Below are 21,834 nucleotides of genomic sequence, written 5' to 3'. Positions count from 1 at the left end.
GCACATTCACCAAAAAGGGAAGCTGGGAGGGAGGCACTAAACAATCTCTGTAGAAAGGCATCATTTCTGGGCTGAGGGGGGGTGAGAATTTCTTTAGGGGTTTGATCCCTCCTGAGAGGAAGGGCATCTCAGGCAGAGAGATGGCTTGGAGAAAGTCAGCCCACCCTGCAGCTCAGGGCAGAAGTGCACACAGCCTGCTCTTCCCTCTCACTGTACAGGGGTAGAGCCAGCTGTGTGTGACCAGGCAGGACACTCGTGTTGCTTTAGCGAACAGAAGATGGCTGGCATTATTCAAAGCAGCTGAGGGCAAGGATTCTGGAAGAAAACCACTGTATGGAAATGGCCCCTAGGGGAAGGTACCATCTCTAACTTCAACCCAATCAAAGGGATCTGCTTTGGGGATTTTCCTTCCCTTGAAGGGAAGCGGAAAGAGCTACCCCAGGAGCCCTACGGACCTGACTATGGTGGGTAGTTACTGTTGTTAAGTGCCGTTGAGTCGGTTCTGACCCAAAGCAACCCATGGGGGGGGGGGGGTAAAGGGGTGGGGAGAGACAATGTTGACTTGGAGGAAGCACTTGGATATATCTTTGGTTGCTTCAGAGAAGGGTTTGGCCCCTTGAAATTCCTTTTTTCTTCCCATGATACTACTGGAGTAGACATCAACAAAGGCAGGTAGGAAAGAAAAGAAAAAGGAGGTGGGCAGCAGGCAGGAAGAGTTAATCTGACCAGTCGTCCTCATCAAACTCAGAGGAGTCATCCTCTGAGTCGCTGTACTCAACAGCAATGCGACGTGACAAGATGGTGGCCACATCGTTCCCCACGACATCCCGTTTCTCTTGCTCCCGCTGTTCCTCAACCCTGCGCAGCTGAAAGCCTGGTCGGAGAGAGAAGGAAGAAGGTTGAGAAGACTTTCCTCAGCCTCAAAATCCCTCCAGAGCTAAGTAAGGGGAGTGGCAACTGATGGGAGGAGTCCTGGCAAGGGCAGAGAAAAAAAATGACCTGCTGAGACGGCAAATAGGGAAAGGAGGAAAGATGAGGCTGCATGACAGTGGTGGCCTCAGTGTCCTAAGTGGATCCGAATGGAAGGCTGCCATTCCTCCTGGTTTTTACAGCCTCAGAGGCTAGTACTTTCTCGTGAGGCTTTGTGTGAGGAGTGGTCACCATACCCCATCTAGTAGGCAGCCTGCCCACCTGCTCAATGCCATTGATTATAAAGGAGCCTAACTAGTCGGTCTCCTCCCGACTAGTAGTTTCATGAGGATTACAAACAGAATCAACCACTGTAACCCTGTGGGACCAGACTTGGCCCTTGACAGAGAGTGAATAAATGTTCCATGAGTGAGAGGAGGAGGAAGAAAACAAAAGAGGGAAAAGCGGGCAAGAAGACACAGAAGGAAGGATATAAAAGGATAGGGGTGGTAGTCTAGTTCAAGAAGTACCCTCTAAGAATAGTGATGTAGTGATTCTTGATTTTTTTCTGGGGCAATGAACTTTTTGGAGAATCTGCTGAAAAAAATGAGGATCCTTCCCTAAGAAAAAAGTACACACACACACACACACACACACACACACACACACAGAACATACATTTTCAAAGAGTTCAAAGACCCTGAGTTAAGAATCTTTAAACCAATGTGGAACGGAATCTAAAGCTCTGTTGTTTTTTAGTGTTAAACCTTTCTTCAGGGTGATCTGAAATCTGAGGTCTAAATCTCTTTCTACCCAATGAAAGTTGTTTTCTGGGAAGGGCACAGAACGCCTCACCCACTCCTCTAATCAGTCATCCCAACTGCAGAAAGATATGCTCCAAGGTCCCAGACCCACCACAGGGATTTACCTTGACGGATAGCTGAAAGCAGGTCGCTGCGGGCATCGCTCACAGGAGGCAAAGAGGACTTGGGTTTGTTGAATTCAGAAGGTGGTGATGGCATGGTAGGTTGGCCATCTGCACCACTGAAAGGGGGAGGAGGGGGCCCTGGAGGAGGAGGAGGTGGGGGAGGGGGAGGTGCTCCTCCTGTAGGTTGGGACAAGGGAGGAGGTGGTAAAGTAGGGTAGTCAGCTGCTGGAGGTGGGGGAGGAGGTGGAGGCGCAGCAAAATCAGGGTGAGGTGGAAAAGATGGGGGTGAAGGTGGTGGTGGGGTCCCTGGAGTCCCAAATCCTACAGGTGGTGGTGGTGGTGGGACACCAATCATTGGGGGTGGAGGTGGAGGGGCAGGTGGTGGGGCAAACCCAGGTTTGGGGCCTGGTGGAGAACCCAAAGGAGGAGCTGGTGGTGGATGGCTTGGGCTGACCACACTGGTTCTTTTGGGTCCAGTCAAGCCAGACCCTCTTTGGTTGTCTGTTGAGTAGCTAAAAAAACAGAAAAAAAAAGACCCTCTATCATTCTCAGGAAGCAAACATCCACCAATACAGGCATGTTGTTGTTGTTAAGTCCAAGGAGCAGCTGGTGAGCCTGAACCGCCGACCTTGCGCTTCAAACCAACGCTGTAGTCCACCAACTCATTAACCCACAGTGCCACACCAGGACTCTCCTATATAGACATATCTCATTTTATTGTGCTTTCCCTTACTGTGTTTTGCAGACAATTGCATTTTTTGAAAGGTTGTGGTAATCCTGTGTCAGTAAGTCTTATTGTTGTTAGGTGCTGTTGAATCAGTACCTACTCATAATGACCTTATGCAAAACAGAATGGAACACTGCCTTGTCTTGTGCCAAACTCATAATCATTGATATGCTTGAGCCCACTGCTGCTGCTACTGTGCCAGTCCATCTCAATTGGAGGGACTTCTTTTTCACTGATTCTCCACTTTACCAGGCACTGATCCTCCTGATATGTCCGAAGTATGGGAGACAAAGTCTAGCCATCCTGGCTTCTAAAGAGTGTTCTGGCTGTACTTCTTCCAACTTAGATTTGTTCATTCTTTTGGCAGTCCATGGTACTTTTATATTCTCTTCCAACACCATAACTCAAATATATCAATTCTTCTGTGGTCTTCTTTATTCACTGTCCAACTTTCATATGCATATGAGGCTATGGAAAATACCATTGCTTGGGCCAGGCTCACCTTAGTCCTCTAACTGACATCTTTGCCTAATGCAATAATACAGCGTTTGATTTCTTGAATGTTGCTTCCCTTAGTGTTGATGGCCGATCGAGCAAAATAAAGGCTTTGACAACTTTAATCTTTACTCCATTTATTGTGGATGTTATTTATTGGTCCCATGATGAGGATTTTTGTTTTATTTACACAGAGAAGCAACACATACCGAAGGCTGTGGTCTTTGATCTTCAACAGTGATTATTTTAAGTCCTCTTCACTTTCATCAAGCAAGGCTGTTAACTTGAGTCTTCCTACGATCCTGATGCCACGTTCTTCTTCATGTAATTCAGCTTCTCAGATTATTTGCTCTGTGTAGATTTGATTAAGTATGGTGGTAGAATACAACCTTGGCACATACCTTTCCTGATTTTAAACCATTCAGTGTCCCCTTCTTTTGTTCAAACAACTGCCTCTTGGTCTCAGCACAATTAAGTGTTCCGGAATACTCTGCAGTTCCATTCTCCGCAGTGTTATCCATAGCTTGTCATAATCCACACAATCGAAAACATTTGCATGGTCAACAAAGCACAGGTAAGCATCTTTCTGGTACTCTCTGCTTTCAGCCAAGTACCATCTGATGTCAGCAACGATATCTCTCGTTCCATGTCCTTGTCTGAATCCTCTGGCAGCTTGAACTTCTGGCAGTTCCCTGTCAATGTACTGTTGCAGCTGTTTTTGAATTATCTTTAGCAACATTTGCATGTGATATTAATGATATTGTCCGATGATTTCTGCATTCCGTTGGGTCACCTCTCTTTGGAATGGGCACAAATATGGATCTCTTCCAATCAGTGTCCAGGTGGTGGTTGTTATGCGCCGTGGAGTCAGTTCTAACTCATAGTGACCCTGCATAGGGTTTCCGAGGCTGTAAATCTTTACAGGAGCAGAAAGCCTCATCTTTCTCCTGTGCAAGAGCTGTAGTTTCAAACTAGCTGGACCCTGAGGTGAGCAGCCTGACTCGTAATCACTATGCTACCAGAGCCTCCTTAGTGTCCAGATAGCTGTCTTCCAAGTATTTTGGCATAGATGAGTGACTGCCTCCAGTGTTTTATCAGTTTGTTGAAAGATTTCAATTTGTATTCCATCAATTCCTGGTGCCTTGTTCTTTGCCAATTCCTTCAGTGATCCCTGGACTACTTCCTTTAGGATCATTGGCTCTTGATCATATGCTATCTCTTGAAATGGTTGAACATCATCCATTTCTTTTTTATAGAGACCCTGTGTATTCCTTCCATCTTCTTTTGATGCTTTCTGCATCATTCAATATTTTGCCCATAGAATCCTTCAATATTGCAAGTTGAGGCTTGAATTTATTCCTCAGTTACCTCAGTTTGAGTAATGCTGAGCGCGTTTTTCCCTTTTGGTTTTCAACTCCAGATCTTTGCACATTTGACTCTGTCTTCTCAAGCTATCCTTTGAAAATTTCTATCCAGCTTTTATATCATTTCTTCCATTTGGTTTATTGTAGTCGTTACAAGTTGCACTGCTAACCTCAAGGTCAGCAGTTCAAAACTATCAGCCGTTCTGCGGGAGAAAGATGAGATTTTCTGCTCCCATAAAGATTACAGCCTTGGAAAGCCTATGCAGGGTTGCTGTGAGTCAGAACTGACTCCACGGCACACCACTACTGCCGCCACTACACTGGATAGCAAGTTTCAAGTTTCAACAAGTCTACCCATGCCATTTTCCCAACAGCATGTCTCTGTGTCACATTTTGGTAATTCTCACAATATTTTAAACTTTTTCATAATGCTATCACATACTAATAGACTACAGTATAATATAAACCTAACTTTTATATGCACTGGGAAATGACATAAAATGTGTGTCTGACTTGCTTTATTGAGATATTTGCTTATTTCAGTCATCTGGAATGTAAGCTGCAATATCTCTGCGGCTGCCTGAGTTATGAATTAGGCTTATCTACAACCTAGCTTCATTCTGGTTGACTATATCACTTCACTCTAGCTCAATTCGAAAGAAAGCCCTGGGAACTGTCAGAAGAGATCTCAGTGAAACAGGTAGCACTGTACGGTAATGAGCTTCCCATCAGTAGAGGCGGTTAAGCAGAAATTGAGAAAAACTGCCTGAAAGACATGGACCTGAGATTTGTCTATCAGGTCAAAGCTAGCTAGGATCATCTCTTGGGTCCTTGTCCTCGTCTAATCTTCTAATAATCAAGTGAAGGCACTCGCCTGAGCCCTCCTCTTGAAAGAGCAGTTCAATGTATGGCTGTCAGTTTAATCCTGAAACAAGCAATAAGAAAGCACACTAGAATAAAAATTAAATACCACCCACCCACTGGGCTCTGGTCTCAGGCACTAACAGTTACCAGATCTTGTGAGATCAGGTAGCCAAGCCAAACTGACCAAATCTAAATGGGATACAATTTTAGTGGGATGCAACTTCAGTGTTTGTGGGGAAAAAAACTTGAGAATGAGTCTCAATCTGAAAATCTGCAGAGGTGGAAAATGACTGGGTCAAGATTCCTGACCTGGTTTGAAAGAGGATTAAGACTACAGCTTTCCTGGGATCAGATATGCCAGGCTGCAGCTGCAAGGTCTCAGGCCAAGTATGAGCCTAAGGGGTTTAATTTTCTACCTTTGTACCTGCCTTGTACTAATTAGCTACTTGGTAGAGTATCCACCTTGGAATTTTCAGTCTTTCTAATCTGAGCCAAGAACTGCAGGGTTGAACGAATGACTACTTTATGTCTTGGTTTGAGGGGTTCGCAACATAGTCAACTGCTAATTAAATATTGTCCAAAGGAAAAAAAAATCTACCTCTCAAAGATCTCACTTGTCAGGCACTAGTATGGAAAAAGTAACTGAGGAAACACTGGGATTCAAATAATCTCCAGACCTCTTTTCAGCCATGACTGGCTAACTCGTCCCCAGTGCACCTCTGCCAGAAATACTGAGCAACAAAAAACAATGGACAGTCTAAGCGTCATCCCCCTGTTCTCTTTTCTCCTTTACTTTCTGGAGATCCCATCTAACAGTGAAATTAGCCAGGAGTAATAGGAGAGAAAGGTGACTGTTTAGTTCCCCGATAATTGGACAAGGCATTTTCTACATATTCTGCTGGGCAGCAGGTTTTATCATTTCACTTCATGTTGGGTTAAAGCTAACTAAAAAACAAGAGATAAGTGGGTGAATTCAATCTGCTCAAGTGTGAGCAGAATAGCTAGTGGTTACCAACACAGGTTCTGGAATCAGATCGACCTCCTTTCCAATCATGATTCTGGCTCTTATTGGCTGTGAAGCCTTAGGTAACTTCTCTGACCTCTTGGTGCCTCACACATTTCACTCATTTGTAAAATGGGGATAATAATAGTATCTACCTCAAGAGGAGTGAAGATTAAGTAACAATATAATGTTTAGTTTATACTAGCATAGAACTCAGGCACCTTCCAAGTGTTCGATATAAATTTAAATTTTTTTTTTTTTTTTAAGATAAACTTACCTAAAGATATTTTACTGGTCCTAGCCTAGATTTTGAGTTCTTAATTTTGTTCTTGAGTGTTTAATTGCCCAGACTGGGTAAAAGTACTACCATTAATTACCTGAATTCTGCTGGTGGGGGAGGCAAGTTGTCTTCAGAGAATGAAGGAGAAGGTGGAGATGTGGAGTCTGATTGTGGTGGTGGTGGCGGATAGCTGCCTGCATCCACATTTTCAACTGAGCCGATACTGCCATTGTGGTACACCAAGGTGGGTGGATACCTGACAACAAACCCAATGTCAAAACTGTCATTTAATGAGCCTGAGTGTGATCTTTTTTTATGGTTGTTGTTGTTGTTAAAAGATAATACCTTTTATAAAAGCTACTAGGAAAAAATAACACTATAGGTATGTTGTTGTTAAGTGCCATCGAGTCGGTTCCGACCCATAGCGACCCTGTATAGGGTTTCCGATGGTGTAAATCTTTACGGAAGTAGAAAGCCTCATCTTTCTCCCGCGGAGCAGCTGGTAGTTTCGAATCGCTGACCTTAAGGTTCGCAGCCCGATTTCGTAACCACTACGCTACCAGAGCTCCTTAACACTATAGGTATATTCCCCATATATTTTGTTATATTGAGATTTTATTTCAGGATTAAATATTGTATTGTTAAACAGATGTTTCGGCTACATGGTTGTTATAATGGGATTCAATCCAGATGATCAAAACCATTCTGTTCCTTTTCCAGTATTGGCCTTGTCAAACTCAGAAGTTTCTTTACATTCTATCCCAGACATAACGTTCAGCCTATACCTAAATCGCAAACTCTGTCATGTGGTAAAGGGCAAAGATAAGCCCCATAGGCTAGTGAGTTGCAAACACATAACTGGCACATGGCCTGGTTTTGAGGTTGACAAGCCTCTGGAGTGCTCAAAGGCCAGTGAGGCATTTGATTGCAAAACCAAGCTGAGGACAAATGCAGGTTGCCATGTAGTAGTTAGACCTGGTCTCTTTGCCAGGTCTCACATCAAACAATGAGCTGCTGATTAAAGTAGGGTGCTTGGGCTTGCCTCACAGAAACCTGTCCCTCAGAGCACTGGGCCTTGGGTGAATTTGCTCTGGTTGAATAGCAAACTTCCAAACAAGCACAAATACACCAAGCAAGAAACCTCCAAGCAAGCAAAAATATACCAAGTAACTACTAGCAAAATTTGGTCCACTCAGCTTCACCTCACCCTTTTTTCTACCAGTGTTGGGATACTAAAGACCTTGTCTACAACACACTCAAGAGAGACTAGAGTTGGAGGGAATTAACTGAATCAAATGATGCTCTGATGTGAAAAATCCTCAATGCTTGAAGTCCAGTAGACTTAGGACATTTCTTTATAAGTTCCCCAATAGGCATGTCCAGGTATAGCCCAACCCCAAGCCTCTTGGACAACAGGAAAATGGCAAGCAAAGTCCTCATCTTCTCCCACCCCATCCCACAAGAAAACAAAATACACAAGAGTTAGCATCCTGGACATGCAAGCTTTTGGTCAGTGAGTCTACAACAAGTGTCTGTCTGAATAAGACAGGACCAAGGATCAGAATGACCTCTTGTACTGGTAATAAAGGTACCCTCAGGGATGATTTCCCTATAGAGAAAAAGGTGAATTTTCTCCTCTCTCCATCTTCATCACTCTTTAAAACAAATCTCTTAATACAGAAAGAACAAGTGTCAGAGGTGTCAAGGTTTTTTAAAAGTTGAGGTTTTCATGGTACAGTTATACTTATAAAGCAAGAACAACTTTTTCCTTTTATCATTCCCAGACACCAGGCATGGGCTGGCATGATTCTCTGACAGTCAGAATGCCATGCATTTAATGGAAAAAACAGGGTGACGTTTATGCCAAGTAATTGTGGTGACTTTGCTTTGAATGTCACACAAGTCGGTACCAGGATAAGCATCAAACCTAAGCTTTAAGACCATTTTTTTCCCCTTTAAACCTTCAGTGTAATTTGGTATTGGGAAATGGGGTCAGACTGACATCTACTATTTCTCCACAGAGATATACAACCTTAATACTGACCAAGCGACCTTTCCCACACTCTTTCAGAGTCCCATTCAGTCCCTTGGCTAGCCTCTCTCCTGAGACTGACAAAGGGTGACTGAAAAGCTGCTTTGGTGATGTGCACAAATTCCCTGCCTGGTCCTCCCCACTCTCCTAAAGTGTCTGGCTCTTAAGCACAACCTTCAAATCAATGCTCTGGAGGCAAAGGGCTTTCCAAACTGCTTTTCTTCTCTTTCCAGTCTTTCTTCTAGGGTCCTCAGATATACCAGTGTCTAGCAGAATAAGGACATTAGAAGTCATGAGCTTTCCTTCCAAGACCTCTTCAATTACCTCACTTAAACTGCGGAGTCTCTATATTTACTTAACAAAGTCTAATCACCAGAAAGATGCACTGTAAAGTAGCTGATTAAAGCAGTAGTGATCTAAGCCACACAGCTAGATTGTGGGGTGTGTGAAAGGTGTCACAACAGAGCTGTCAGACTGCTATCCCCAAGCCCCTTCAAAGAATGCTAGCAACAAACATATCACTTGCCCAGAAGGTCCCAACTTTTCTTTGGACTCCACAAATTCTTGTCCCATCTTCATTTTCTCCCATTCTTCTTTACGTGTCTTGATTTTACGTGGGTTCACATTCCCTCGATTAGGATTGTCTTTCTTCTCTTTCTATGATAAAAATGAACAGAAAAGACTTTATAAAACATTTTCCAAAGTTCTTTATTAAAATTCCACCCATCTTCATAGACACAAACCCATTTTGCCAAGACCACATACATTATAAAATTTATGGATTTACTGGGTTTGGAGTGACCTAGAATGTTATCTAATCTAAGCATGGGAGAAACATATGCCCAATCTCATGCTTAAACACCTCTAGCAATGGGAAACCCACTACCTTTTTGGGTAACACATATTTTTGAATAGCTTTAATTATTAGGAATTTAATCAAACAGCTATTTGTTATTTGCTCTGTCACAAGTTAGCCAAGAAAGATGAGAAGTAACAGCAGCTACAGATATCCAGGGAAGATACAGGGTTTAAAAAATTGAAAAAAAGACCGCCTAAGACAGGCAGCGTCCCTTAAACAAATAATAAATAAGGGGGAATCTGATGCAGACCGTGCAGACCCGGTCAGGCGTTCAAGTCCCCGTGGGCCCAAGCGTTGCTGACCGTCCAAACCATAGGCTCTGAGGATCAGACTTTAGCCACCTAGCAGACATAGCAAAATGTCCTTTTCTGATTATTCAGTTATGCTGGTTAGTAATTCCATACATGAGCCCTGGATACCCACAGATAAATGTAAAAACCTTCCCTAAAAGCCGAGACTGTAAATTCCAAAAAGGCAAAGTTTTCCCCCCCCAAAAAAGCTAAAGAGGATATAGAGAAACTCTGTTAACTGATGGTATGTGGAGGGGATTATAATCAATGTAATAAAACAAGGTATATGAATGTTTGAATGTGAAACCGATGATGTGCCCTGAAAACTTTCACTCAATCCACAATAAAAACCTTAAAAAAACAAAACAAAAAAAAAAAAAAACACCAAACAAACAAACAATGAATTCTTCAGCCTGTGCAGCTTTATCAGCCCCTGGTGCTCTCTTGGGTCTCCCGGCAACATTGTTAATGGGATTACGAAGTTGCAATGGTAGGTCACTTACATACACATACCACTAGAAGTCTAGGGGGAGAGGAACATCTCCAGAAATTAGGCATACCCCTCTGTCCTGCCCAACCTGGAGCGAAGGTGTTAAACTGTTCATTGCAAATCAAACACTGCAGAGCCTTGTGCTGATCTCTGAGAAATGAACTGCAAAACTGGCGGAGAAGGGACTAGTCTAGCTTGAGTGTCCAGCAGAGTCAGGTGCAAATTGCAAGAGAAATAAATGGTGACTAGAAAAGTCAATTTCTAAAACTCAGCCTGAATATACTCAATTGTTAATAGTGCTGGGGGGAACAAACACATTTTTGGTGTGATTTATACTTTCATCTTGGTTGTGCTTGGTGTCGACACAATTTTTTTAGAGTTTCACCTGGCATCCAAGAAAGCAGCCATTCGGAATGATTACTTCACATAAGACTGGCTTCCTTTCTATTCCCCCTCCACAATCGTGCTTACTGATGTGTAGAACAGACGCCCCTTTCCCCTCACCCTATGCTTTCTCTTCTCTTTCATGATATCCTTGGTGTCCTGCAGCATCTTCTCCTTCCAAAGATCAAAGAAGTACGAAGGGTCTGTGTAGAATTTGAGTGCTTCTTTCCCATCATCCCTGGGATAGAAATGAAGACAAGTAGCTGTCAGTAGACAGATGAGCTCCCAACCAAATCCAATATTCCAAACACCTATCAGTTAGCAATTTTTACATAGAGGAATTAAGAAGTCATTCAAATCGATTCTACATTTCCTCTCCCATACCAGAGTTTAGTGGCACCTCTTCACTTACCAGGCTTTCTAAAAATCTTACCTTTTACTTTCATTTCCTGGTAGAGGAATTTACACGGTCAGGGCAAGAACGTGCTTTTGCAGCAGGGATCCTGATTATTTCTAATGACCTGCATGGCCACAAACATCTCCCTGAGGACACCCTGATATCCTGGCACATCAGAGAGTTTCTGCCACCGGTTCCCCTTTCCCCTACCAAGTCTCCAGAACATTCTAAGCAACACCAGTAGCATCCCACCCACCTGAAACCTGTGCACATATATTCAGGTTCATACCTATGCATGCATGTACACATGCAGATACATTAATGTGTACAGCTGTTATTCCTCTGTCAAATACAGATAACCACAGCATTCTACCTTCTTGGGCCTTTCTAGAATAGTTCAGCATCTACCCACCCCCACCTCCAACCACAAGAGGGCCCCCTTGAGAACAGATGGCCTGTTGTCTTATGACCACAGGATATAACCATCCATATCTCTAGTGGTTGTGACAGTAGTACAGAGTCAGCTACTGAGTATCAACATCAGGGTTATCTGTGCGAAACTCTATAGGCCAAATTGGAATTCTGCACTTTGGCATAACTAAGTCACTCTCACTTTCCAGAAACCATGGGCTAAGGGGGGGCATTTAACATATTTTGAAATAAAAAAGAATCAAACAGCAGCTTAAAGGATTAGATGGAAAACTTAAGGAGTAGTGAGTTTGTATTAATGGGGAAGGAATCACACAGAAAAGGAGGGTGAGAATACCTGTACAGTATGAAGAATGACACATGTCACTGATTTGTATGCATAGAAACTGTTGAGTTGGTATAAGTTGTGTTATGTATATTCTCAAAAACAACAAAATAAAAACAGTAACAAATAAAAGAGTCAGAAAGGCAATTCTCTTCCCTGGTCTCCAAAACTACCACAACATACAGAAAACATTTTCAAATCAAACATGAATGATAATTTACATTAAATCTTGTTCTGAGTTAATTATATCACTGTTTCTGTTAGGCCAGGTCCAGATAATTGAGTGGAGACACTAATTCTGATATTGTATGTTAAAAAGCAAAATACTTTTACCTGGAAAATAAATACTTTTATTCCCTACCACAAAAATCCTGTATCACACTCTTTCTGGTATTATCAGATGTGCAGTCTCTTCTCTCCTGCCAGCTGCCCAGTCCAAACCCAACTAGACTAAATAATGGAGGCTGGAGAGTCAAATCTCTGTTCTGCTAGCTATCCCCTTTGAAAGGCAACAGATACACAGAACTACATACAGCAATATAGAATAGATGCAATGTACTTCCTTATGTCTGTATAAGAGGCGATCATGTTCCTATTCCAGGCTCTCTAAATCAGGCAGATGTCCTTGAGTTTCACAGGTATACACAGATACACACACACTCACTCTCTCTCTCTCTCTCTCTCTACTTTGCAGTACCCATGTCTCACAGAAGACATCTGCCTCCAGCTATCTGTAATTACTTTTTACCTGTTCCAAAGATATTTATGGATGCAAGCAAGATAAATATTCACTTTCTGCCTCTGCTCAGTGGTTTTTTACAGAATGACAACACTACGAACCATTAGAAGGGAAGGCATTAAGGTGTCTATAAGGCTACCAGCAGTGTAGGACCTTTCAGAAAGGAATGTTGAAGGTGTATAAAACAAAGTAAATGGTACGCATTTGAAAGAATGCCAATTACTCTGTAAGCTTTGGAAGGACCCCTCAGGACCCAGAGCAGCCAGTCCATGAGACTGGCCCCACTAACACGCTCAAACATCTGGTAATCTAGTGGTTTCCAAGTAAGTGGGAGCATTGCTAGAATGTTGCCCCTGGGATCCATATTATAGGGCCGCCTTGTCCTTTTGGTTCTATAATAACTAAATTCCTTGGATGGAGTCCAAGATGGACCTGGCTTGTAACAAATTAAAACTATGCAGCATGCAATGCTATATGTGAATTTCAGAAACCAAGTAAATGACAACCATTTGTATGGTAAACTTTGGCTTCTACTACCACAAGCAGCTTGGAGAAGTTAGTGAGCTGTTTAAATCCTAGGATGTAAACAACTTTAGGTAAAAAGACAATCCAGGGTTTTTAACCTTTGGGGGAGGAGGGGAGGAAGGGAAGAGATAGCCAACTTGTTACCTGTAAGGGGAAAGATTGTTGAGAGGTGGAGGAGTATCACAGGTGTTGTATGTTTCCAAAACAGGCACTGGGAGAGTGTTTCTGTCAAAAAGCTTCTGATCTTGAATGGTAGAGCTTCTGAAGGCCTTTCGGGTGTTGATTCCTTGTAGTGACACTGAGAGAAGATGGAAGGCGTTAGAAAATGGACGACAGGCTATTCGAGCAAACACTGAGTCACACCAGTCAGAGAGGCCTCAGCTGCTGCATTTCTTGGCTTCAGTCAGGTTTTTTTTTTTTTTCCTCCCCCTCTGGGGAAGCCCAAAGCTGTCAGCAGCCCAGCCATTTCAAGACTGAACAAAATGAGGCAACACAAAGGTTTACTATGTGGCCAGATCTAGCAGGCCTCTCCTTAGGAGCTTGAATCTTCCAAGTACTTTTATGGTAGCAAAAAAATGATTGGGGGAGGGGAAGTTTGAGGACAGGGAATTGGGGGAATGGGAAAGAGAGTGTGTGGGGTGTGGTAGAGCTGAGAAGGGTTCTTCACACCACCCAGGCTTACGTCACTTCAAAGTAGAACTCCAGGGTCTCTGTGGTTTCTCCCCTCATTTTTTTTATAAATCAGGAAAAAAATGGTAAGAAACTGTTCAGCAGAGCCTGCAAATGCTGAGCTCAGCTTCCTTACCTTCTTCTTCCTTGGGATCCAGCTGAGTGACTTTAACTTGTAGGCGGTCGATCCTCTCAGCAAGGGAGCTTACCCGAGAGGCAAAGGTGTTTGCCTGAGTAAAGAGCTCTCCAAAAATGTCTTCTGCATATTTACCTGGAAAGAGCAAAGAAAACCAAGTTGCTAGTGCATGAAAGTGACATATATGGGAAAAACAAACAATACAAAGCTTGTACCTGTCACACACACACACACACACACAGACACCCCAAAATGATTTGGGCTATAGGCAGTTATCTCTTAGAGATATACCTTCCATAGCTTGGACAATCTGAATATGCTTTATAACTAATGGGCCTTCTTGGCAAACTCTAAATAGTAATGAAACTCAAAGTAGGCTAAATACAATCTTAAAGGTGTAATGTAAAATATTAGTCCTGGAAGAGTGGACAATATGGCTATACATTTGCCCAGCCCGTAGTTCCCTGCTGTTCTGTAAAAGGCACCTTGTAAATTGGTTCTGGAAAACAGATTGGGCATTAAAAAAAACCTTTTAGATGCTTACAATCAGCATGCAAAATAAGAAATTATTTCCTTAAGGAAATCTCAAAAGTACATTTGAACAATGATGAGTTGTATCTTTGGGGGGGGGGGGGTCTTGAACTTATTATCAACCCACGAAAGAGGCTTATATCGTCTTCTAAGGGGTGAAAAGGTTATTTTAAGGTTTATAACAAACTACTTTCAAAGTCTTTGCTCTAGGTTGTTGTTAAGCACCGTTGAGTGAGTTCCGACCCATAGCGATCCTGTAGAGGATTTCCAAGGAGCAACTGGTGAACTTGAACCAACAACCTTGCAATTCAAACTGACTTTGCAGTCTAGTGCATTAACCCACAGCACCAAACCAGGACTCTTTGCTCGAGGTTACAATCCTTCAAATCTGCATCTCAGGGAACAAGTAAAATGCTGAAACTTTAAAGCCCTCCTGGAAAACCAACATGCCCCTGGTCTCTTTCCACAATGTCTTTTTTAAAAAAAAAAAGACTTCCCTACTTTCAACTAACTCTGGAATGCTAGGAGACTTTGCTGCCAAAGACACATAACAGCAAATTTGACACTACCTCCACATTGTCATTCCAAGCCACAAAGCACATTCTTACTAGGAATGAAAAATGGTGCATATGAATAAATGTACCATCTGAGTTTCTTACTTGCAAGGTGAAGAAGGCATAAGTGGCCATGCTCAACCACAAGATAATTTCTTACAAGAACTATTTAAAGTCGGCTCTACTTCTTAGCTTCTAAATTACATTTATGTTTAGTCCATATTTGTGGAGGAAAAAAAATTAGTCTGAGAAGTCAACATTGCCCCTTTGGGTTGAACTGCGGCTCACCTTCCAAGTAAAACCTGTAGAGTAAGGATAAGACCAATCAAATGCAAATTTTGAATTGCTGATAAATTTAGACAACAAGGAGTTTCTAATCAAGAAAGGAGCAAGTCCATGCATACTGAATGGTTTTATGATCTAAAAAACTATGGGGAGCTCCTAGGCTAAAAGAAATAAAATCGGCTAGGAGCTACATTTCTAGTCTTATAGTTGAGGATCCTGTCTGTTCCCCGTCCACAAAAATCACTGAGTTCCCATGAAAACCATATTACATGAAGCTCAGTCAGGTAATGGAAATCGAGATTAGAAGGCTAATGCAAAGTACTTGCAACATGTGTGGGAAGTAAACCAGTCTCAAAAATATCTGTTAACTGTCCAGTTGTTCTGGAGGAAAAGAATACCCCCAATCAACTTACTCTTAGGTCACCAAGAGAGTACAAGGACTTCCTGCTCCTTAATGAAGGGGCAGTGATAATGGGAGTAGTAGCTTACTGTGGCACAGTGCTTTTCTAAGATAAAATCTCAAAAAGAACTCTAACATATAAAATTGGTAGCACTGAGAACTCTGTTTTAAGATGGTATAAGGGATTAAAACCCTATACAGGGTCATTATGAGTGACACCTGACTCTATAGCACTTAACAACAACAAAGGGACATTGATACAGTATTGTACTTACACTTAGAACTACACTGTGATATACAAATGATACAGTGAACTTCAAATCAGAAAACCTGAAATGATTACATCTCAGCTCTTTCTGTTTATACCTATGCTGGATTGCAAGATCATTTTGATCCACAAGGATGGCGATTCAAGCTCATCAGTCGCTCCTAGGAAACCCTATTACAGGGTTGCTATGAGTTAGAACCGACTGGACAGCACTTAACAACAACTCCTCTTTGGCATGTTACAACCTTTCAGCCTCAATTTTCTCATCTGTAAAATGGGGATAGTATGTCACAGGATTAAAAGAGCTAAAAATATAAGCTGTTACAAGGAGACTCTTCTTTATACCAGATGGCTGAGGAAGTGTAGAATAGCTAAATATTCAAAATATTAAGCCTAAAGGAAATTTATAACATCATTACAGTTAGTAATTTGATAATCCCTATTCTTCAAGTGTAGTACTGGTGTGGCAGTGCAGGATAAGCGCTGGACTGCTAACCACTAGGTTAGCAGTTCAAACCCAACAAACACTCCATGGAAACCCTCTACAGAGTCACTATGAGTCACAACTTACTCAACAGCACTTAACAACAACAACTATTCTTCAAGTAGAGGATCCTGGTATGGTGCTGTAAGGTAAGCACTAACTGCTGAGAGGTCAGCATTTCAAACCCACCATCTCCTCCTTGGAAATTCTATAGAGTGTCGCTATGAGTAGAAATTGACTTGACAGCACTTAACAACTACAACAACATTCTTCAAGTGTTAAAAATTACTCCGAATTCTAAATAAGGAAGTTGATACTTAAATAGGAGAAAACCAAAGTACCTTCTACAGAATAAAATTTCATTCATTCAGAATGCATGGATAGACCCAATATCCACCAGCAACACTCATAACAGATAACACAATTTGCAAATGATTCTAAAAGCAATCTTGACTTCTTTCCTTCAGTAAAAGTCTTCAAATGAAAACTTATGTGGAAGTGGAATAAGGAAAACTGATTTTCAAATAATGTGAAGCTGTTCTTAATAAAATCTGAGTGGAACTCTCACCACCCATGGCATGCCCTGTCCCTCTACTGTACTCAGAAAACCCAACATCATAGCATGATTTCCTAATGGCCCACATGGAGCTTCCATTCTTCTATGTGACCAGGATACTGTCCAAAAGTGCTGGCTAGTTGGCTACACTTATATTTCCTAAAATATCACAACTTAGTGTGTGAAATGCCAGTCTCTGTTCACTGAGGACAAGTAAGAACTCTGCATATGTTATCGTGGAACCATCCATGGCTATGACATTTTCAGTTTTTTGCTGTTCCATTCCATAATCCGACCTTCCTGACTACTAGACCAAGCAGTTTTTGGCTACAGTACAATGCATAGGAGGCTAAGGTTGTGGGTTTGAAGCACATGTGAGCCTATCCCTGCACTCCTTTCTGCTACATGAAATTTTAGTCATCTTTCAAGACCTAGCTCAAATGTAACCTCTTCTGTGATGTCTTCTTTGATCTTCCCTATCCCTACCCGCACCTCACTTCCTATAGGAGGTATTCCATTTTCCCTTGTATTCTCTGGCACCAAAAGCATTAAATGGTAAAACAGGTATAAATTAGTAAACATTTGGTGGTGGTGGTGGTAGTGTGCCGTGGAGTTGGTAGTTTCGAATTGCTAATCTTGAGGTTAGCAGCCCAGCTTGTAACCACTATGCTACCAGAGCTCCTTTTTACTGCCTTCTATTGGTTTTACTAGGCACTATATGAGTCGGAATCAATTAGATGATACACAACAAAACAACTATATAAGATAAAAAACTGAATTTCAAGGATAAATAACACATGATTTCTAATGTCACAGAACTTTTAATTTAAGTATAAGAAACAAAGATAATTCTAATATAATGTGCTAAGTTATAATATAGGGGTGCAATGGAAGCTCAGAAGAACACTTAGCCCTATCTGAAGGCCCTATCCTAAGTGGGCCTTGAAGGATCAGCTACAGTAGGTGGCTAGGCAAACAAGTATGGCAAGGGCTCTCCAAGCAGGGAACAAACAGCACAAGTATTTTGTGGAGGTAGAAGAAAGTATGACCTGTCTCAAAACTACCAAAAATTGACAATTCATTCTTCTTTTTCCTTTCTTCATTTAAAAGAACCTTAAAAAATATTATAAGATAATAAAAAAGGGATTGTAGAACCTAAGACTAGAAAGGAAGGCAGGTCTTAGGAGTCTTGAATGCCAGGGCAAGGAACTTAATTATTCCACAATAAAAATTCAAACTCACTGACATCGAGTCGATTCTGACCAATAGCAACCCTAACTAGAGTTTTCGTGACTGTAAAATCTTTTTGGGAGAAAATAGCCTCATCTTTCTCCCATGGAACTACTGGGGGGATCAACCATTGACTTTGTAGATAGTAATCCAGTGCTTAAACTACAGCACCACCAGGGCTTACTTACAATGAGGAACAGGGGAAATGGTTAAAATTTGTACTTGTACTTAAAAAAACAAACACTTCAGGAGTTGTAAAAGTTAATGCAGATTTAACTTTAAAAAATTCAAACAGTTTAGAATTATAAAAGCAAAAAGTGTGATTTGCATTTTAGGCAGATTACTCTCACATGGGCTAAAAGATAGCTAGATCTAAGGATAAGGAAGCAGTATAAGTGGGAACCAACAAAGGTCTGAACCAGGGAAGTGTTAGCATTGTCAGAAAGTAGGGGAGCAGAGCTGAAAAATTCTTGGGAAGTCTGAGTTTAAATACTGACTTTGCCTCTTACTGCATGAATCTTTCTAGACAAGTTACCTGACTTTTCTAAGTCTCTATTTCTTTATTTGTAAAATGGGGATACCATCACTTACCCTCATATAGTTACTGAATGGATTTTAAGTAGATAAAAGATGTCAAGATCATATTAAACCCTGGCATAAAGTAGGCAATCAACAAATATAAGAAGTTCCCTTGCCATCCTCCTCTACCCTTCTTGTTGTTAAGTACTGTCAAGTCAGTTCCAACACCTAGAGACCCTGTATAAGGTTTCTGAGGAACAGCTGATGGGTTTGAACCGCCAAACCACTGACCATGTGGTTCGCAGTCCAGTGCTAATCCTATAGCACCACACCAGGAGTCCCTACCTGCTCTTTCCAACTGTTTATTTCTATCTTCCCTGGTAGATTATGAGATACTAAAAGAGCATTTCTTATTATTGCTGTATCTCTTCAGCCTATGGCACATAAGATGTGTTCACTATACATTTAATGGATGAATAAAGGATCAGTTAGCCCCAGAATGTGAGGACATATTGTTTCCTTAGGCACAAGCTGACTGTGGTCCACAAATGGACTTTTCTAAGATAGGAGGGGTCTGATCACAAGTGGGAGAGTGGTATCCATCCACACTACTCTGGAAGAACACCTGAGAGACAGCATAACTCCTGCTGAGTGAGAATAAGAAGCATCATTAGCTAGATGTCCTTTGTCCTTTGGAGAAGGAACCACTGTGTGATTGACTTCCACCCATTTGGCCTTCTCAGGGTGACAGAAGCAGAAATGATGCTTTTAAGCAGCAGTGAGGCTCTCTGCAGCCTTCATGTGCTTCCTTGTCAGCCGCACTGCTGTTGCACTGCTGTCAATGTTCCTTTGTGTAAGACAGGCACTGGCTGGGTTTCATTTCTTTGTGACGCCCCATCCGGGCTTCTCTAAGCCCTGGATCAACTGAGCTGGCCGCTGAGCTAGGTGAAAGCTTAGGAATCTCATAGCCCATACATCATCTGGTCACAGAGCTCTGTCTCCTCAGGCTCCTATTTTAAAGGCAGTTCCTATTACTATCTGGGGGAATACAGGCTTTCTTGATATTCCACAGCCTTCACTAAGGGCAGTGAGGCTATAGAAAGGGTATCTGAAATGATGCACACCAAGATGCTTTCACTAAAAAAGATCACTAAAACGGCATTTTGACATAGGTTCTTCTGGGAGATAAGAGTAGCATTAGACAAATGCAGAGCCTACCCAAGCATCTGCCCTTCCCATACCTTGGCTTCAAGCAAACAAAGTCAGCTTGATTCAGAATGAAATCCAAACCACATGTATGTACCCCACCCAAGGCAGTCTCATTCATTCTTGCCAATTAAAAACAAAAAACAAAAACACAGGATTACAGTTGAGTTGGCTTTCTCTCAGCTATAAAACAGACTGGGCTAGCCCCCACCTTCCTCTTAGAAAAGAATGACTCCAGTTACAATTTGTGTCACTGTGTGCTCACACAGCTTGCAAAACTCCCAATACCCCAGGGACTGCAGAAGTAATTTGTACCCTGAACTTGGACCTGGGGGCTTGTAGCACAATTAAATGTGTACCATGGTGGACAAGTCAGCCAGGATCTCTCTGAGTGCATGTTTGCTTTACTCCTCTTTGGGAAGAAAAGGGAGGGAGGTGTTGGGTAAAGACTTTTGGCACATTTGAGGCTTCCACAAAGTCAGGCCACATTGAACAGCTTATACAATTACAGGCACATTCCCCGACCCAAGATACTGCTCTGTGAACCTCCCACTTTACACAGAGAATTCTGCTCTGTCATTCCATCTGCAGTTTCTGCTGCAGCCTTTCCTGCCACCCTTCCCACAGATTTCTTTTGAAGCAGGTGGAGGGGGAGAGGGAGGGAACCTAGAAGACTAAATAGAGGGTGGTGGGAGATGAAGAAAAAATTGAGGGGAGAGTCTACACCAAACAGGAGCCTCTCTTTGGGAAGGGAGATTGGACACATTTCACATTACCTAGGGAAGGCAGATGGGGGAGAGAGAGAAACACAGGAGGAGAAGGCAACTAAATAAAGAGCACCAACGACCCCTGAGGGCAAAGCACAGGTTCTCTGAGGCACTCACTCAGGCTGGCCAGCTGTCGGATGACATTTGCCAGGGTGATGTTGGTCATGCATTCCAGCTCGCTTCTAACGCTAGGCAATGTCTGACGGCACAGGTGCCTTGGCTCGATGTTCCTCGTTATTAACGGCATGGTGGACCTGCTTCAGGCAATGTTCTGAATGATGAAAAACAACCTAAAAAAGAAATAACAGGAAAGTATTACTCAACCACAAATTCCAGGCACACTAGGGCTGTGTGAGGCCCCCTCCCCCTTTTTTTGTCTTGCTCTGATCTAAAACAGCTTTAAAAAATCTTTTCTCCTCTTCTCCCAGACCCATCTTTTCTTTTAAGCGTTTTCTCTTAAAGCTTTGTTATTAGAAGGGTTGCTGGATAAGTTTAGAAATTCAGAGCTGGTGATTGCTGGTTGAGGTACACAGGCATTGTAAAAACCTTAAAATGCAACTACTGCGCCAATCAACAAGAGTTTCCAGAGGCAAGAAGGCATGGTCAAAGAACAGTACCATCAGCAAGCACTGGATGGTGTAGATCCTGTCCCTGGAGTGTCTATGACCAGGACAGAACAAATTCGAGGCCACCAATTGTAAGGATCAGAAAGAAGCTGCTGTCATCTGATAATCTCCACAATGAAATCAAGCTGCCAATAGTGATTCTAGTGATATACATCAGGACATACCCTCCACAATTCTTCCTTGAAGGATGACTGTTAAAGTACAACTAAATACCAGCTGCCAGTATCTATTATCACCACTAAAGTTTAGTCTGTAAATTGACAGAATGAAAGAATATTACGGAAAATTTTAACATGTTCAATATGTCAAAACGTGATGCTCAGCAAACTATGCTGTAAGATTCCCTGGTCCTTTCTCTTCAACCCAACAGCTCCTTTTCTCCCTCCCATCCGGTTCAATACACCTGGGCCAAAAGGCTCTTAAGACAGCAGGAAGTGTCTGGAACAGATCCGGAAACCTTCCAGTTACTGTTTCTTATCCTGTCGGCTGAGCCCCTTTCCCTAGGAAATCCCCCAGCACTTCAGGTTCATGCTGAGCTATTGTTTTAGATTTAGGTTACCAAA

The 21,834-nt window shown here is 42.2% G+C and overlaps 1 protein-coding gene across 2 annotated transcripts; it reads right to left on the bottom strand.

Annotated features, from left to right (window-relative positions):
- Positions 1-716: 716 nt before the first annotated feature.
- Positions 717-20,937, bottom strand: WASF2 (WAS protein family, member 2). Of its 2 annotated transcripts, XM_006862235.1 has the most exons (8): positions 20,763-20,937; positions 13,846-13,980; positions 13,185-13,338; positions 10,746-10,863; positions 9,129-9,259; positions 6,668-6,826; positions 1,838-2,349; positions 717-874 (listed from the first exon to the last, which is right to left on the bottom strand). In XM_006862235.1, exons 1-8 carry the CDS (start codon positions 20,890-20,892, stop codon positions 717-719), a joined length of 1,497 nt encoding a protein of 498 aa, XP_006862297.1. In that variant the 5' UTR covers positions 20,893-20,937. The 2 variants fall into 2 exon arrangements, with proteins under 2 accessions (XP_006862297.1, XP_006862298.1); XM_006862236.1 differs by lacking the exon at positions 1,838-2,349 and having other exon boundaries at positions 725-874.
- Positions 20,938-21,834: the final 897 nt, after the last annotated feature.

This window comes from Chrysochloris asiatica, unplaced genomic scaffold (assembly GCF_000296735.1).
Source record: "Chrysochloris asiatica unplaced genomic scaffold, ChrAsi1.0 scaffold00047, whole genome shotgun sequence".
NCBI classification, from domain to species: Eukaryota; Metazoa; Chordata; class Mammalia; order Afrosoricida; family Chrysochloridae; genus Chrysochloris; species Chrysochloris asiatica.
This window is presented reverse-complemented; position numbering and strand designations above follow the sequence as displayed.